Source organism: Clarias gariepinus, chromosome 4, assembly GCF_024256425.1.
Source record: "Clarias gariepinus isolate MV-2021 ecotype Netherlands chromosome 4, CGAR_prim_01v2, whole genome shotgun sequence".
NCBI classification, from domain to species: Eukaryota; Metazoa; Chordata; class Actinopteri; order Siluriformes; family Clariidae; genus Clarias; species Clarias gariepinus.
The window spans coordinates 25,182,311-25,200,460 of NC_071103.1; the positions used below are offsets into that span (position 1 = coordinate 25,182,311).

Consider the following 18,150-nt stretch of genomic DNA (forward strand, 5'->3'; position numbering starts at 1 on the left):
ACCAAAACCTACCTCTGCCGCAGACGAGAAGTTCATTTAGAGTTATCAGCCTGAAAAATGACCAATTAACAGCACCTCAGATTAGAGGCGTTATGAAGTCTTTACAGAGCATAAGTAGCAGACACATCTCACCTTTAACTGTTCAAAGGATTAATGCATTTTTTGACGCCTTCAGCATTCCTTTACTATGTAGAAAGAAATAAAAATCAGGAACTATCATGGAGTTAGAAAGTGACCCCAAACTTTTGAACGGTAGTGCAAGTGTGCATTGTGCCTTGTCATGGGTTTAAGGTGTGTTCCTATTAGAAATGCACCGAAATTTCGGCCGCCGAAAATTTTCGGCCGAAATAGCATTATCGGTTTCGGCCGAAACGTAAGAAAGCGCCGAAAATAAAAGCCGAAATTGTCGCCACGCCTCTCCCATCCTACCGTCTCGTTCGCGCTGTCATTACGCATCAAACACGGAGTATGTCGGCGGTTTGGAAGCACTTCAAAGTTTCAGATGAGGACAGCAAAGTTGCAATATGCAACATTTTTTTAATACAAACAAAAAGAAAATATTTTAAACATGTTTTTTAATTAAGCCATTTTCGGTTTCGATATCGGTTTTCGGCCAAGTGCATCCAAAAATTTCGGTTTCGTTTTCGGCCCAGAATTTTCATTTCGGTGCATCCCTAGTTCCTATCCATGTTCCCTGTGTTCCCATGCCATGACTCTAAACAAGATACAACGGCTATTGAAGATAAATAAATAAATCTATGTGCTTTAGATTTTTGATCCACTGCTATACACATACTAATGCTTTATCTAGTTGTAGAGGTTAAGGTTCAGGTTTCAGAGGTTGACCACAGTTCCCTCTCATTTTAGATTTAGATCTTATAAAAAACGTCCAGACATGTTTACACTGCTTTTCTTATTGGTAAACAGTGAGGAAATGTCTTTTTTTTTCAGTTCAGTGTGAAATCCTCATTTGTGCATATTTTTAGAACCGGCACAGTTTTCCAAAATATTCTATTCTATTCTTGTGTAGGTACTCTAGTCAACATGGTTATGTGCAGAAGCTGTTTAAAGTCAAGTCAGAGTAAGTAAAAGCATAATTAAACCAACAAGTGTTGACCAAAGTGCTATACAGTATTAAAAAAAGAGATAAAACGCAATGCATAAAAAACCTAATAAAATAGCAAATATACAGTATATAAGTTTAATGATATATTTTTTTTATAGTGCATATGTGTGTATACTGTATATATAGGCGGCACGGTGGTATAGTGGTTAGCACTGTCGCCTTGCACCTCCAGAGTCCAGGTTTGATTCCTGGCCAGGCTAGATTCCTATCTCCATGTGCATGTTGCACTCCGAGTTCGTATGTTCTCCCCGTGTTTGGTGGGTTTCCTCTGGGTACGCCAGTTTCCTCCCACAGTCAAAAAATATGTAGGTCAGGCTAATTAGCGTTCCCAAATTGCCCGTAGTGTGTGAATGATTGTGAGTGTGTGTATGTGTGTGCCCTGCGATAGATTGGCACCCTGTTCAGGGTGTACCCCGCCTTGTGCCCTAAGCCTCCTGGGATAGTCTCCAGGTATATATATAAAACCTCACTTTCTAATTACTGGAATTAAGTCATCCTGCTTACTGAATAAGAGCACAAGGGCACGTTTAGGCTTGTTTTCTCTCAAACGTAGTTGACTATGGGAAGGGCATACTCTATTTTAGAACTGCTGTCTTCAAAATAAATTAAAGTGAGGTGTTTGTCATTACGTTAAAATTCATGTGTCAAACTGGGGGTTATAAAAGTTAATCCACTAGTGATCTAAGTAGATGATGATGAGGATGATGATAATGATTGATCATAATTTTATTATTATTATTCAGTTTACCAAATAATGCCATATTTTAGTACATAAGTACATGAGTATAGTATTGATGGTGAAAATGAGTTACGTGTGCTCCATGTGGCACTGGCTTGTAAAATACTTACTCATGATGGACAAGATCGAGTAGCTTTTGTGTTTGCCATTGCTGAAAGTGACAAAACGGCACACACCACTCAGCGGTCTAGATAAAACATTCAGATGAGCACACTCAAAAGATGTTCAAGCCAACTTAATGTTGCCCCTAGGTGTAATGATTGTGTGAATGTGTCTGCTTGGTGCTCTGAGAGAGACCAAAGTCTTACCAAACTTAGGGTTTCTTTAGAAGGCGCTGGATCCACTATAGTCCTGACCAGAAGAACATGAATGAATGGAATAGCATGTGAAAATCAGGGTATATTTGATGGAGGGTATTTTGGATATTTTTAAAGGAGTAACATTAGGTGGAGGGTATTTTGAGTATGTACTGTTAGAGTAGCATAAATTTCAATGAGCTGCTTTGTTAGGGCTTACTCATTTTTATGTAAATATAATGCGAATGTTTGTCATCAGAGTAATATAAAATAAAGAATATAATAGTTACACTTATAGCCAAAATTATATTGTAATATTAGCTTGATATTAGAAATTATTCTACATACAAAGCTGTTCATTTGCAATAAACAGAAAGATGAAGCAATTAAATAAAATTTGGTCTTCATAGCAGAAAGCAACTTTACAGAACTCCGGATGTAGATTTATATTTAGGTCTCTAATGAGAAAGCTAGCGGCAACGTTGGGAAGAAAAACTCCCTGAAATGGCATGACGAAAAAAAACTCAAGAGGAACCAGCCTCGAAGGAGAATCTATTCTCTTCTGGTTGACACCGGATATTGAGATTATGAATCATTACAGCAGAGTGAAGGCAAACAGTACTAAGTGTTTTTGCTGGAGTTCTGGAATGAGGTTCAAGAATTTCAGCAGTAGTTATGCACAAATCTACAATATTAACATAAACTTATTCACTAAAGCAACAATCTTGGGCATAAACTGTTTTTGGAAAATGCAAATATTTAGGGTGCTTCCATGTGGAACCGTCCACAGCAGCCAAGCAACTTACTTTACTATAATTGCTTCAGATTTATTACAAAGCTGCTGTTGTTTTTATATTATAACAGCTTTCACATTTGGTCAAGGACAGGCTTCAGTGAACGAATGTAGAACTATTCCCCTTGGTATTTAGCTCAGATCTGTGTACTTTAGCTGAGCTGTGGCAATCAGGCCAAAAGGCCTAAGATGCACCGCAGTGTTGTGTGAGAATGGTGCTTTGCATCAATGAGAGTGTCCTTATTTTACACCTTATTTTCCTCACTCTCTCTTACTCTTTCTCTCTCCCCCTCCTTCCCTCCTCACTTATTTCACAGAAATACACCCACTCAAATGCAAACATTCATATCCGCTGTATCACTTGGTGGCTCTCATTCATGCTGTAGCTGTGAAGAGCAGGAGGACGCGGGTGGAGGATTGTCTTCTAGCTCTCTTCTTCTGCACACGGTTCTGTTTGAGCAGCTGACACAAAGCGGAATTACAAGACGGTTTTACTGTGAGTACTCTAGTTTATCTGAGGAGGAGAAGCAGAGGTGGTTTTTGCATGAGGTAATTGCATGTATGTGTAATTATGTCTATAAATTGGTGTTGAGTTCCTAAAAATGTTGTCCATGACACAGCATTACTTAGGCAAACAGTCATGGCATAGCTGCTTTAAATCGGTATGTCAGTAAACCATTTAGTTACTGAGCAATTATCTTTTGATTTGAAGGTACAGTATGTATAGTATCTTGTGCCATATTTTTGTTGTATTCTCATCACATTTTGGAAAATTTAGTTAGTACAGTACCAGTAAGAATGTTATTACACAAGCTTTGTACCCAAACATAAGGCTGGTTAATTGCCTGACTAACAAATACGAGAAAAATTCACACACTTGCTCGGACACAAATATTTGTGCAATTACTGTACATTATCTCTGTTGCCACATTTCAATATACAGATTTCTATGGCAATCAGTTTAAAATGGAACCTGTTGATGTAATGATCTAGTACGAGTTAAGAAAACTGTTGGTCTTGTTCAGTGTTTCACCATGAGTCTCACACTCTCTTTCTTTCATCTTTATCTCTCTCCCTCACTTACTCCATCAGGGAAAGGATAGTGAAGTACAGTTAAAGGGCACTTCTGAACAGCAGAGAGAGACTTACTCATTAACACTGATTTTGTTTCTAGAAGGTTAAACGAGGAGAGTGTGGAGAGGTGCCCATAAGGAAAAACTATAGAGTCTTTGAAGCGCCACTGGAGGATGACTAACCTTATCAAAGCGCTCTGTTGAGGCTGAGGAGGCGGCTATGTGCGTTCGATAGGGTGCAGCGGGGTGTCTGATTCATACACATTCTCACTGGCAGCGGCTGCATTTCATTCACTTCCTGATGTGGGTAGTTTCTTTTTCTCAGCGTCACACTTGAAAAGGCAGGGAGCAGGCAATTGACGGGACCGTGCCGAAGTTGCTGTGGGCGGCTTGGCAGTGAAAGCAACATCAGTTGCTCCAAAAAAATAGCTGAATGAAACAAACACTGCTTGTAAATTAGAAGAACTGTTATCCTTCTTAAATAGGTGTTCACGACTTGTTTATTGTGCATTTGTGTATTTACAGCTTGGCCAACACTTATTTGTGTTCCAATACTTTTATTTTATTTTATTTGTTTTTCTTTTTTTGCTTGAAACATTTTTTATGTGTTCTAAAATATATTTGTGACATGTATTGCTTATTAGGCAATAGCTGTTAATATGTGGACATGTACACAATTCTTGAGATGTTGATGTGATAATCGGGAAGATTTTGTTCTTTGCCATAATTCACAGACAGCTCTTTAAAAAAAAAGGCAAATCTTGCATTGCTAGCTTTTCTGGATCGTACCTATGAGGTACATACCAGTGCAGCATGAAAAAAAATGCCATTATCTTACATTTGTGCAAATAAGGTTGTCTGAGCATTAATTCGAGCTTACCACCAGATTTCACCTACCTTTAAAGAACTACCACAAGGCAGGATGCAAGCAGAGAACATCCACCTTAGATCCTTATTTATGAACGATCTCATAAGGTATAAGTCTATGTGTTTTGTTTTCGGTTGTGTAATGTTGATAACATTACAATACCAGGGTGGATTGGGATCTTGTGACTTCCTACCTCAATGTAATGTTCCTGTACATGACAAGCTTTGAAGCTACTTTTGTTTTAGTAAAGTAAATTTTAAAATCTGGCCTAGAAGGTAAGCCATGGTCATTATTGTGGATACTAGCCATTTTCAGCAAGTCCTTCAGGGTGGTGATGTTTTTTTGCCCCATGATGACATTAATGTTCCTGCCAGTATGAGCAGGTGGTGAGCTGTGCCTTTGGTTCCTGTAGTGTGGTATTTAAAAGGGTCGACCAATACTGGTGGTTTATTTTGAATGAACATGTTGAATGCTCGGCAAGGGGTAGGTGGGGTCGTGAGACAATGCCATTCACGTGCCGAGGTCAGTCTGATTGCCCACTTCCTGCTGCCAGCATGTTGCTGTACTCAGAGAGGATGCTGGGAGACAAATTTAGAGCTCCAACTCGCCCTCCATCTGCCACGGCTAGCTGTAAGCCCGTCTCTATGGGAACCGCCGCCAGGCTGCCAGGAGTGAAAGTAGAAAGAAAGGAAGTTTGTTTATTTTGATTTTGATTTAATCCTTATATATATATTTAATCTGTTTAAATATATAGATATAAAGATGTAGTGAAGATCAGCAGTTTTCACTTGCTTCGGCAGGGTTAATCTACTTTGCAAACTGTCAGCAGCCATGCCCAACTGTAGCTCGAAGGTACAGTACAGCTATCATATGCAGAAGTAACTTATGTTTTTTGTTTTACTTCGTGAATATGCAGTAAAAGACAAAAAATGTTATATAAGCTAATATACTTTGGAATACAAGGATATAAGATATTTTTAAATCATGAAGTATATTATATTAGGTTGCCTTCTTAACCTTGTCTTGGCTCTCTGCCTGTAAAGTCCATGTTGGGTCAGAAAGCAACCTAAACCTAAATATGTTTTATATTATCTTAAATAAACTTATATAATATGCAGGGTGGGTGAAACAGTAACAAGGCATTAAAAATTGGTAATAAAGTCCACATTTCTAATACAGATGCATTGAAACAAATTGTACATGTACTTTACTACATAGGAAAATGAAAGCAAATCTTAAAATTTTAACGTAGGCACCAGTAGCATCAACCAGTTTCCTCAAATATTGCTGAGAACCTCCTGTATCCACGCTTCATGTCCTCCAGTGTTTGAGGCTTTATCCTGTGCACCTCCTCCTTTGCGTAGGAGTGGGATCTGGACTTCTTGGAGGCCATTTATGAGGTCTGTGTTGTCCCAGCCAATGTCCTGGAAAATGCTACTCTAACCATGCACACACAGTAATAGCAAAATGGGGTGCTGCGCCATTCTGCGTGAAAATAAGGTCGCCAATGTTATCTCTGCCAGATACTATGGACCACACATAATTTTGTAAATATTTCCTAGTTAATTTTCGCCCACCTTGTATAAAATAAACTTCTAAAATATATTAAGCCTAAATATATATCACACAAAAAATCTGATCAGCCAAGCATGTGGCAGCAGTGCATGAAGTTTAACATATACAGGTTAGGAGCTTTTTGTCAATGTTCACATCAGAATACGATGACTTTCAGTGACTTTGGCATGTTTGTTGGTGCCAGATGGGATGCTTTTAGTATTTCTGAAAATGCTAATCTCCTGGGATTTTCATGCTACAGTGTCTAAAGTTTGCTCAGAATATTGTGAAAACCAAACACATCAAGTGAGCAGCGGTTCTGTGAGCTAAAATGCATTGTTGGTGGTAAAGGTCAGAAGAGAGCAGTCAGATTGGTTTAAGCTGATGGGAACACTATAATAATTCAATAACTGCTCTGCAAAACTGTGGCAAGCAGAAAAGCATTATACACCTGGTGATGGGCTACAGCTGCAGAAAGCACATTGATTTCCACTCTTTTCAGCTAATAACAAGAACTATAGGTTTCAATAGGCATAGAGACTAAGTTTGTACTGGTAAAAATTGGGAAATGCTAGGTGACAAATATAAGACTTTTGGCAAATATGCCCGGTGACAAAAATAACTTTTTTAGGTCTTGAGGAAAGAAGACTAATATCTTGTCATTTATCAGTGGTTTTCAACGTTATATATTAATACTGTAGACATTCAAATTATCATAGAACATATATGGAATTATGGAGTCAACAAAATGTGTTAAATAACCCAGAATTTTTTTTAATATATATTTTCAATTAGTAAAAAAAAAAAAAAAAAAGGAAGAAGAAGCCACCTTTTGCTTTGATAACATTTTTGCACACTCTTGGTATTCTTTTAGTCAGCCTCATGAGGTAGTCACCTAAAAAAAAATTTCACAATCGTTCCCAGAGGTGTTGAGTACTTGTTGACTGATTTTTCCTTCACTTTGCCATCTAACTCATTCCAAACAATCCCAATCTTGGACAAATAGTTCTTATATAACCTAGAGGTGTGTTTAGAGGGTCTTTGTTCTGTTGATGATCCCAATAAGTGCAAACGGGATCGGATGGCATATTGCTGCAAAATGCTGTGGTAGGCATGCTGGTTAGATATGCCCTAAGTTTTGATAAAGTCACCAACAGTGTCACCAGCAAAGCACCTAGCAACCCCAGATCATCACACCTCTTCCTCGATTATTCACAGTGGGAACCACACATTCAAGAACCATCTGTTCACTGTTTTTACATCTAATAAAGAAATGGAGGTTACTGGTAATTCCCATCTCATAGTCTTGTTAGTCTACGCACTATGTAGATGATGGTTAAAGTTCAGAGCAAGCTTCTGGTAGCCAGACCTCTACACAAAATACAAGATACTGTGACTTTATATTTCACAGGTAGAAAACTCTATGGCAAGCTACTTGCAGGAGAACATTTAGTAATGGGTATTTTTCAGTGCTTGGGTTTATCTCATTGGTGCAAGTATCTAGATAACACACATTCAGAGACAATCTAGGGCTGCATTTTAAAGTATGTAATATGCACCATCTAATGATACAAGTGGTTTAGTGAAACTGTTGTACGCTAATATCAGTTTGGGACATGGCACTAATATTCGAGACACTGGTTTTTACAAGAATAAAAGTGCTTATTGTGCACATCATTGTGACAAAAAAGATGAATGATGTGTCGTTTGACTCAGTAATAGATGGGCAGGGTTACGGGTCTTGTTCAATTGCCTAACATGCTAGCTTGTTTTTTTACATAGTTATTGTAGCCTGCCTGTAAGCTTGAACCAGTCTGTCCATTCTTCTCTGCTCTGATCAACAAGGCATTTTGGGGCTCCCGAGTGGTGCAACAAAGCACGTTTGCCCTGTCATCCGGAGATCGTGAGTTAGATTCCCAGGTTATGCTACAGCCATCTGTAACCGAGAGTCCAGAGAGCAGATTGGCCCTGTTCTCTCAGTGGGGGGAGGGAGGGTAGTGATATCATACCCGCACTCGCATCAGTCATGGTGATTCTAGCCAATCATGAGCGCTGGTGTGGTCATGCAAGTGGTGGGGGCCAGATAGTGCTTTCCTCTCCGAGTGTTACAACATTGCAAACATTGTGTGAGCAGCATTAAGAAAAGATGCAATTTGCTGTTTTTATGTGTCTCAGGGGAAGCAAGTGATAATCTGTACCCTCCCTGGTTGGTAATTGTCATCTTGATGGGAGACTGTGATAACAGACATAGCATGATTAAATTGGGGAATTTTTTTTTGGGAAAAACAAGGCATTTCCACTCACAGTATTGGCTATTATTTTTATTTTTTTTGCTTGCACCATTATCTGTAAACTTTGTTGTTCAGATCAGTTGGTACAAACAACTATGGCAAAATTAGTGAAAACACATTTTCCACATCCTGAAACTTTTGAGCAGTGTCTGTGATTTTGTGTGTTACACTGCTGTGATATAATAATACTGCCATATAATAATATACGGGTAGCCTGAATAATTGCATAAATGAGAAAATATACAGGTGATCCATTGAGTGTACTATGTTGTTTTGTTTGTACAGTATCTAAATGAAAACATTTTCACAGCAGATGTCAACATTGCATGGATAATATTTTAAATAGTTTCTTAAAGCATATATTTTTGAACTGTGAAATTCAGAACAAATGTGCATAAGCTGGCATTTCTGTTAAAAACAGTAAAAAAAACTGTATTGCATGAACCTGTTTATCATATGTAAACTGTAAACTCAAAATGACTGAAAGACTGAAGGTTTGGTTCTTGTACTGTAGAAAATGTACAAGTATCTGTAGTCTTAACAATTTTATCTAGGTTCTTTTATTAAGGGTATGATACAACTAAAACAAAGACCTACAGTGTTGAATAAAAAAATTGAGACAAAAGTTTGGATTTTTAAATGATGGTCTGAATTTTTTTTTTATAATAATAATCAAGCTAATAAGAATAATGTGTTATTGTAGCCACTAAAATTGCTATACAACAATCAGTATTTAGTATGAAGTCCTTCATTCTTCACAACCTGCCGGATCCAGCTGGGCATAGTGTCAGAAAGACATCTGCATTACTGTGGTGTCAGTGACTCAATCCACCCCTGCTTCATTGCGTACTGAAGATCATGTGTAGAAATGTGCCACAGAAGTTTACAATTCACATGAATTCCATAGTTTTAGCCAAGTAAATGCTTAAGAAAGTAAAAGTCCTGTGGCATATTTGTTCCAAGCAGCTGATTCTAATTAGCACAACTCTTTATTTAAAAAAGCCATGACATATTTGTAAAATCACCTGTTTTATGCACAGGGAGAACTACAGTATAATATGTTATATGTTGTATTAATACTTTTGGCCACCACTGTATGTTCATTTGCGACTGAATTGCTTTGTGTCACACCTTGGGGCTTTTAAACGATCCATGACCCTTGTTGGCTTAAATCCACAGCACCATCTATTGGACAAATTTCAGTAGGTCTGGTATCTTTAAATTTGTTTAAATAATTAGTTTTGTGGCATTGATGGGTCTAATTGTACTTTACCATTAAGCAAGTTTGCTTACACGGCCCTATGCTTTGTTATAAAACAAATATTAGCGGTCAATGCTAGGGATGTAAGGTCAAACAAATAATGTCTAGAACTTGGTGTATATGTGTGGCTTGTTCCATTTTTGTTGCGAAACACAATTTTAAGAGGTCATACATTATGATAAACTGTTATGTTAAGGTGTTGTGAGCCATATTCTACATCTTGATATCTACACCCAAATTTATCAAGTTATTCATGATAAATTTAATTATATTTCCGCTATTTATGCTCCTGTCACAGGACTTGTACAGTACACTGAACATTCAACCCTAAATAAAATATGATTCTCTTGGCTATAAACGTTTTTCAGAATACTGGATTCATAAAAAAAAAAATCTAGTTTCTGTTTAAGGTTTTTACAGCGTTTATTTTTAAAACTGATATACAAATGCTTAAAATAAATTTTTGATGCACAAGCATGCAACCTTGTACAGTGAAAGCCATTCTTATCTGTTTCTCTCTAGGGCCTCTGCATTGTGGGCAAATGAAAACCTGGGAGGAAAAAAGGACTTGAACACCTGCTAACACATACTACTTTTGAGTTACTATCCCACAAATGTGTTGCAATGGAGTGATACATTGATAATTCCTGCTCTTCTTTGGCCCTGTTTGAGTTATTTATCTGATGAATAAATTTTAACATAAACCAGTAGATCCTTTTAAAGCCATGTGCAATTTTTCTCAAGATGTCCCAATTTTTTACGTCCCATGGAAAATAATGCTAAAGGATCAGGTAGTTACAAAGGCATTCCAAGTGTGTCCATAAGGCTTTCTCCCCACATTCTATGGAGGCAGAGCATAGCCGGCCGTCTGATGGGGAGCGATCTGGTGGACAGCAACAAGCTCTGTCTGAATCTTCACTTAGGGGTAGGTTTCCTCATATACAGGAGCAGGCTACCTCACTACCAATCCATGGATCACATGGCCGGCATCATAAGAGGCAGCCAAAACGCAGAGATTTGCTCCAGAGGCAGCAGCAACAGCAGTCTCAGATGGGGGAAAGTTGGCAATTACAAGATGTCCCAGGCCCTTCTGGAGGCAGCTACTCTTCATCATCCCTTGAAACCTCTACCCCAGTCCCTCATCTTCATAGTATTCCTTCTTGCCCCAGTCAAGAATTACAAGAAGGCACCACATCTAGAAAGGAACGTAAGCCCCAAAAGCCAGGAAAGTATGTTTGCTCATACTGTGGAAGGCCATGTGCAAAACCCAGTGTCCTCCAAAAACATATCCGTTCCCACACAGGAGAAAGACCCTATCCTTGTGTCCCGTGTAGTTTCTCGTTTAAGACTAAAAGTAACCTGTACAAACATCGCAAATCCCATGCACATCGAATAAAAGCTGGTTTGGTATCTAGACGTGAAGAATACAGTTGCAGTGGAGTTGAAAGTGGTACTATAGGAGATGAGCAGGAAGAAGCAACAGAAGCGGATAGCACAGAGTCTGAGGATGAGACTGGCCAGCATCAGCCATCTACATCTAAAGACAGACCAGCTCTAAGAAAAAGCTCCAAGGTTGAACTCTCATTTTCAGAAGAAGTGCCAAGAACAGAGGATTCACAGGCAATCAAACAGAGGTTAGCTATGCGACTCAGTGAAAGGAAAAGAGCTCCCATGGAATCACCAGATGAGAGTCCATCATCTTCATTGGGTCCTGGTAGTAAGGGCAGTACTGAATCTGGCTACTTTTCCAGCTATGGTAGTGCTGAGTTATCCCAGGTGAGCCCTCCCAATGCCAATGTTAAATCCTATGCTGAAATTATCTTGGGAAAGTATGGACGATTAGGCCAGCAACAAAGAATTTCACACCAACACCTTCAGTCAACATCTTTGGGACAAGAGGAAAAATCTGTCTCTTTCACTGTGCCAAAGACACAAGTCATTGAACACATCACTAAATTAATTACTATAAATGAGGCTGTGGTTGACACAAGTGAAATCGACAGTGTCAAACCTAGACGTTCTTCTCTCTCTAGAAGAAGTAGTAGTGAGTCTGCTAAGTTTTCTTCACCAAAAGATCCAAAGGAAGAATTTCCTGGAACTAGTGGCACTACAGGGCAAAATATTTTAAGTGGTTATGCTACTGAAGCAAAGCATTCACAATTAAATGAAGGCACAGTTTCTACTCACAGTTCAAGTAGTATTTTTCTGAGAAGCCAGTCAGTGCCATCTTCTAGTGGCATAGATGATCCAGCTAGCTTATCTTCACAGAACTTTCGTCTCAGCCAATCTTTTGATGAACAGCAGACTTCATCAGTGGAACTGAGGGTTGGTCACCATCATCGAATGTTGAAGCGCCAGCCTGCCATCGAAATGCCAGTTGGCGCTGACTTGACATCAGAAACTGGTTCCTCTGTTTCTACAGATACAGGCTGGAAGCAGCAAAAGGGAATACAGCTGTATGAATGTGACATATGTGGGACTCGTTTGAATAAACAAGAGCATTATGAAGCACACAGAGTTTCTTGCATAAATAAGCCTTTACAGGAACATCAGAGTGAGAAGAAAGCTGCTGTACAAGAAGATCATCGACAAATAATGCACTATAAGTTTAAAGCAATGGCTATGGCAATACGAAAGAGGAGGAAAGAAGAAAGTTTAGAGGAGGACCCTCCTAGTCCAGGTCCAGCAGCTATATCTTTTAGCAGTCATCTCACTACATCAGCAATAGGGAATAAAGATGATTTTCAAGGTTTCTCAGGTACTGTACCACAAATGGAACCCGAAAAAATTGGCCCTTTTAAGGAAATATCAGTAATTCAGCACACAAGCTCTTTTGAAAAACAGGAAAGCATGTCCATAGAAATTCAGGAGGCCGAAATTGAACCTAAGGATTTACAGGGGCCCAAGCAAACCTCCACATCCAGGTTGGTTCGACAGCCCAAGATTCAAGTTCCAGAGATCTTGGTAACAAAAGAACCAGATCCTGAGATGGTATCACCTCAAACAAGTACATATATCCCAAGAGAATTAGAGAAGGAGGAGTTCCAGTGGCCTCAGCGTAGTCAAAGCCTGGCTCAGCTTCCTGCAGAGAAGCTGCCTCCAAAAAAGAAGCGTCTCCGGTTGGCTGAGGCACTCCAGTCATCAGGCGAATCTAGTTTTGACTCAGTTTCCCTGCCATACAGTCCTAGCCAAGAGAGTAATGTTTCTCACACCTCTAGTCGATCTACATCTTTTGATGAAATAGGAAAGATTGACTCTGAAATGCCGGCTGGCCAGTGGAGCTGCCAAGGGTCCCATATGCTGACTGTACCAGGTGTCTCTCAACATTATCACAGGGAAATGCATCGTTCTGCCTCTGAACAAGCGCCTGCAAGTCCGCCACACCCTGCCCAGGTAGTAGAGATGAGAAGCAAATCATTTGACTGTGGATCCCTGTCTCCAAGATCTACATCATCTTCTTGGAAAGAGAGGCGAAAATGTCTCTTGGTGAAGCATGCAACCCTTGAGAAGCCTGATCAGGTAGAATCATCATCTGGCGTCCATCAGTCCTATATTGGCCATGCTGCTCTCACTGTTCATGATGAGAGAGCAAGCAGTACTTCTAGTCTTAGCCCAGACACTTTGGGAAAAACACTGCAGCTTTTTCAAACTCCCCTTCCTCTGCCAACTTCAGTTTACCCTCTAACAAGTCCAGAAACCTTTTCCTCACATCAGGTAACTGAACTGCTACCAGTCACAACAATATCTGAGGTCCTTTCCAGTCATATGCTTCAGCATGCTCTTATACAAACAGTGCCATCTTCATTTCATCCAAGGCAGCTTCATTTAGCTGAGCAGCTAGGCCTTCCTATTCAGCCTTTTCCTACTTTGCTCTCACTGCAGTACCCAACAAGTGGTCTAATCATTCAGGATCCCTTGGCTTTATCTATTGGCGAACCTGGCTCTTCTCCTTGCTCTACACATAGAAGAGGATCTCCATGTCACCAACTTGTCACTCGGCACCAGCCCCGCCCCATCATAGCTACTTGCCTTGAGCAGCTTAGACCAGTGGTGTCCCTGGTGGTGCCTGTTCGCTTACAGACTCATATTCCTACTTATGCTAGTGCCATGTATACAACCATTTCACAAATCTTAGCCACAACACGGTCTCAGCAACCAATATGCTGTACAGCCATGGTCATTATGGAGCAACTTGAGGGCAGCAAGCTTCAGAGATCTTACCTTAGACTCCCTACTTCAAATCTTAAGACTTGCATTCCTTTATCACTTCCTTTAAAATTTCAATCAGACACTGCATCGGACGATAGTTGTGGGCCTCTTGCTGCTGGAGGAAATAAGCGCATGCTTTCCCCCGCAGGTAGTCTAGAGCTTAGCCTTGAGGCACAACGACAACAGAAACGAATCAAGGAAGAAGAAGAAGCGGAAGAAATTGAAGATGAAAGGGTGAAAAGTTGTGGAAAATCTGTGGAAAACCAAGGAACAGATAAGGAGGTTTTAGGGGACAGAAAAGGAATGGAGGCAGCTGTGGAGGAAGAACAAGTATGCAAAGGAAAGAAAACTGAATTTGTTGTGAATAAGCCAGACATTTCCCAGGTGGAAACTAGTCTTAAGAAAGAGGAAGATCAGGAAGAGGGCCATGGGTGCGTATCAGTGGTTGAGATCCCAGAGAAATCCATAGATGCTACTGACCCATTATACCCCAGTCTTCATACCAGTACAAGAGTGAGCTGGTGCTACCTGAATTATACTAAGCCTAACCCATCTGCCCACACAAATCCACAAACATCAGTTTATTCCTCTTGGAATGTGAGCATGTATAACCCCAATCTACCTGGTTTGTCCACCAAAATAGTATTGTCCCTCCTGTGTTCTAAGCAAATGTATAGCTCCGAGGTATATACCATGGCTACAACACCACCTTTGACAACTGACAAGTTAGTTGGCAACAAATCTCCCAGGGTATCAGAGGTAAATGTTAACGCCATTGTAAATACTTATATTGTTCTCTATCCATGTTTGTATTTTTTGTTGTGATTGCTAATTATTACTGTTACTATATTATTACATATATTACTGTGTATACTTCAGGATTTTTGGATACAGGTATGTCATGTTATTTCATTTAATGTACTGTATAGGTGCATGTCAAAACACAGAGCACCCCTGTCAAAGAGAAAGAAGAACTTCATAAAACAAGGACTCAAAAAGATGTGAGTGGTGCAGAGGAGACTCCTACCACCTCAAAGCACAGTGAGCCCCTACGTGTTTGCATCTTTGAAGGAGGGTAAGTTATTATTAGCCTTTTAGCATGTTATTTGTATATAATCACATCAATCTTTAATATTCCAGTCTTCTTTAATTGTTGATAGTAGACTGTCTGGCTAAAAGAAGTCACTGTCTCAGGAGGATTAGGTTATTGGCCTGCATCAGTCACAGAAAACTGTTAAATTATTAGAATTAGGCTAAGAACTATGCAACTCATTATTTAAACCATATGCCTTAAGTTGCACTGGAAACACAAACAACAGTAGAAATCACAGCTATGTTTAATAGTAAAAGTAAGAGCATTTCAACTTGCACAATATGAAGAGAGCTCACATTATTGGGACTAAATGGCTGTTTAGTCATACGAAAACCACATGTTACTGAGGCTAATCAGAACAAAAGGCTTCCATATCATAGGAAGCCTAAAGAATGGACTTTGGAGCAATGGGAAGAGGCTATGTGGTCCGATGAGCCAAACAGCTAAAAGTAGTTGAACAAAATATTAGAATGTGTTGTTTTGGGCTGGGAAGTGTATGTATTACAGAACTCTCACCAAAGCACATATAGATAGGAAGAGCATTTTTAGACAATTTATCAGTTCTCTTTTGTGGCAGCAGCGTTTGTATTTTAAATGATGAAGACAAGGTATACAGAAGTATTTAAGTAGTATCTCTCTGTTTTGGGATTTATTCTTTCAAAACAGAGACAAATATATCTTGAGAGAGATTTATGGTTGAAGTCTGCTGCTTATTGAAATTGCATCAGCTCTAAAATGAGTGTCCACAGATTGATGACTGATTTTTAGGTTTATTGGTTTCTCTGGAATAAGGTCTATGGTGCGGGTCCACATGACTCCACAGGAAGATTAGGTCATGTGTTTTATATTTAGTTCAAAATTTTGCTCGTTGTGGTAGGAATAACTTTAAACTTATAAAAACTTTTTTTTATTTATGTATAAAATAAATTATACAACAGCTTGTTCGGTCCGAGTAATCTGATTGGATGAGAGACTTTCCACGGTAAGAGACTTTCCTGGTGATAATGGACAGTATCACTCTGCATCCCAGGTGTTTAATTACACTTTTTGGTCACAGCATTTTTGTTTTTTTGGCTGAAAAGCTAACTAGATTCTAGGCTTAATTCCAAATCTGTCTGTACACCTGATCAATGGCTCTACTTTATGAAGGTAAAACAGTAGCAAAACCCGAGAGCTTGCAAATTCGAATGTGAGAACTTGTAAAATGAATATTTGTATTTGTAAGTTGAAATTTGTACTCACAGCTCTGATGTGAAAAGCTGCATCTATCGATTTGCACACCTGTGTTTTGAATTCGAAGTTGCAGATTAACAGGCACAATTGTGTACTACACATTTATCTTTGCGCTTTACTTCAGTTTCGCTGTACAACCACAAGTCGGCGCTCACAACCTCTCAGATCTGGCAGTACAACCTCAAATCCCGGCGCTCTGACTTTTGCTACTCATTTTGCGATATTCCTGTAGCAAAACTGACTTGTGCACTTGTAAACGCGGGGGCGGGGCTGGGGTGGAAATGAAGTCATTTTGTTGGTCAATGCCTCTCTACTGAACAACGCCAGCCACAATGCAAACATTTGTATGCATATGTATCAGCTTTTTTGTTTTTAAACGCTTGGAAATTTTTTTTATTAACTATCATTAGTTTTACTGGATTTTATATACCAGTAAAAGCGCAGCAATGTCGTTTAATTGGTTGGCATAGACGACCCACCACCACCGAAACGGCGCGAGCTGCTCTGTGTAGTCTGTGACGTCATCGCGCACAAAACGTCCCACTTCATTGGCTGGCTCCAACCAATTAAATGTTCATTGGTGAGGCATTGACCAATAAAATGACTTAATTTCCACCCCAGCCCTGCCCCCGCGTTTACAAGTGCACAAGTCAGTTTTGCTACAGGAATATCGCAAAATGAGTAGCAAAAGTCAGAGCCCCGGGATTTGAGGTTGTACCGCCAGATCTGAGAGGTTGTGAGCGCCGACTTGTGGTTGTACAGCGAAACTGAAGTAAAGCGCAAAGATAAATGTGTAGTACACAATTGTGCCTGTTAATCTGCAACTTCGAATTCAAAACACAGGTGTGCAAATCGATAGATGCAGCTTTTCACATCAGAGCTGTGAGTATAAATTTCAACTTACAAATACAAATATTTATTTTACAAGTTCTCACATTCGAATTTGCAAGCTCTCGGGTTTTGCTACTGTTTTACCTTCATACTACTTGATGTGTGGGACAAAGGACTGTACACCATACATAGCGCACTAGCTTTCCATTTAACCTTATTTAGGATTTTAATCCCTGGACCCAAAAATTACAGAACTAAATAAGAGAAAAAGAAAAGAAAAAATAGAGAATAAAAGGGACAGAGAAACTTATAAGATTTATGGACTATCCACCACATTCATGTTTTATTCTCCTCACCTTTTGGTTACAAAGAACTTGTAAAAATTTAAAACTAATTTTTCACTCACTCATTGTCTATACCACTTTATCCTCATGGAGGCCTGGAGCCTATCCTGGGAGGCTTAGGGCACGAGGCAAGGTACACTCTGGACAGAGTGCCGATTTATATCAGGGCACACACTTCTTCTTTTTCTTTCGGCTGTTCCCTTTCAGGGGTCGCCACAGCGAATCATCTGCTTCCATCTAACCCTATCCCCTGCATGCTCTTCTCTTAAACGGACTAACTTAATGTCCTCTCTCACTGCATCCATATATCTCCTCTTTGGTCTTCCTCTAGACCTCCTGCCCGGCAGTTCCAACCCCAGCATCCTTCTACGGATGTAATCTCTCCTCTGAATATGTCCAAACCACCTCAATGTGGCCTCTCTGACTTTATCTCCAAAAC

At 39.6% G+C, this 18,150-nt stretch overlaps 1 protein-coding gene across 3 annotated transcripts in view; it reads left to right on the plus strand.

The window, feature by feature from the left end:
- The window catches only part of LOC128519738 (transcription factor HIVEP3), a 72,059-nt gene that overhangs the window by 44,181 nt on the left and 9,728 nt on the right, over positions 1–18,150 (plus strand). For 2 of the 3 annotated variants that reach the window (XM_053493566.1, XM_053493568.1), the window contains exons 2-3: positions 10,524–14,969; positions 15,140–15,285. In XM_053493566.1, coding sequence (XP_053349541.1) covers positions 10,845–14,969; positions 15,140–15,285 — 4,271 coding nt within the window. In that variant the 5' untranslated portion in view covers positions 10,524–10,844. Of the gene's footprint in view, positions 1–3,271; positions 3,451–10,523; positions 14,970–15,139; positions 15,286–18,150 lie in introns of all 3 variants that reach the window. The other variant, XM_053493567.1, reaches the window with a different exon arrangement.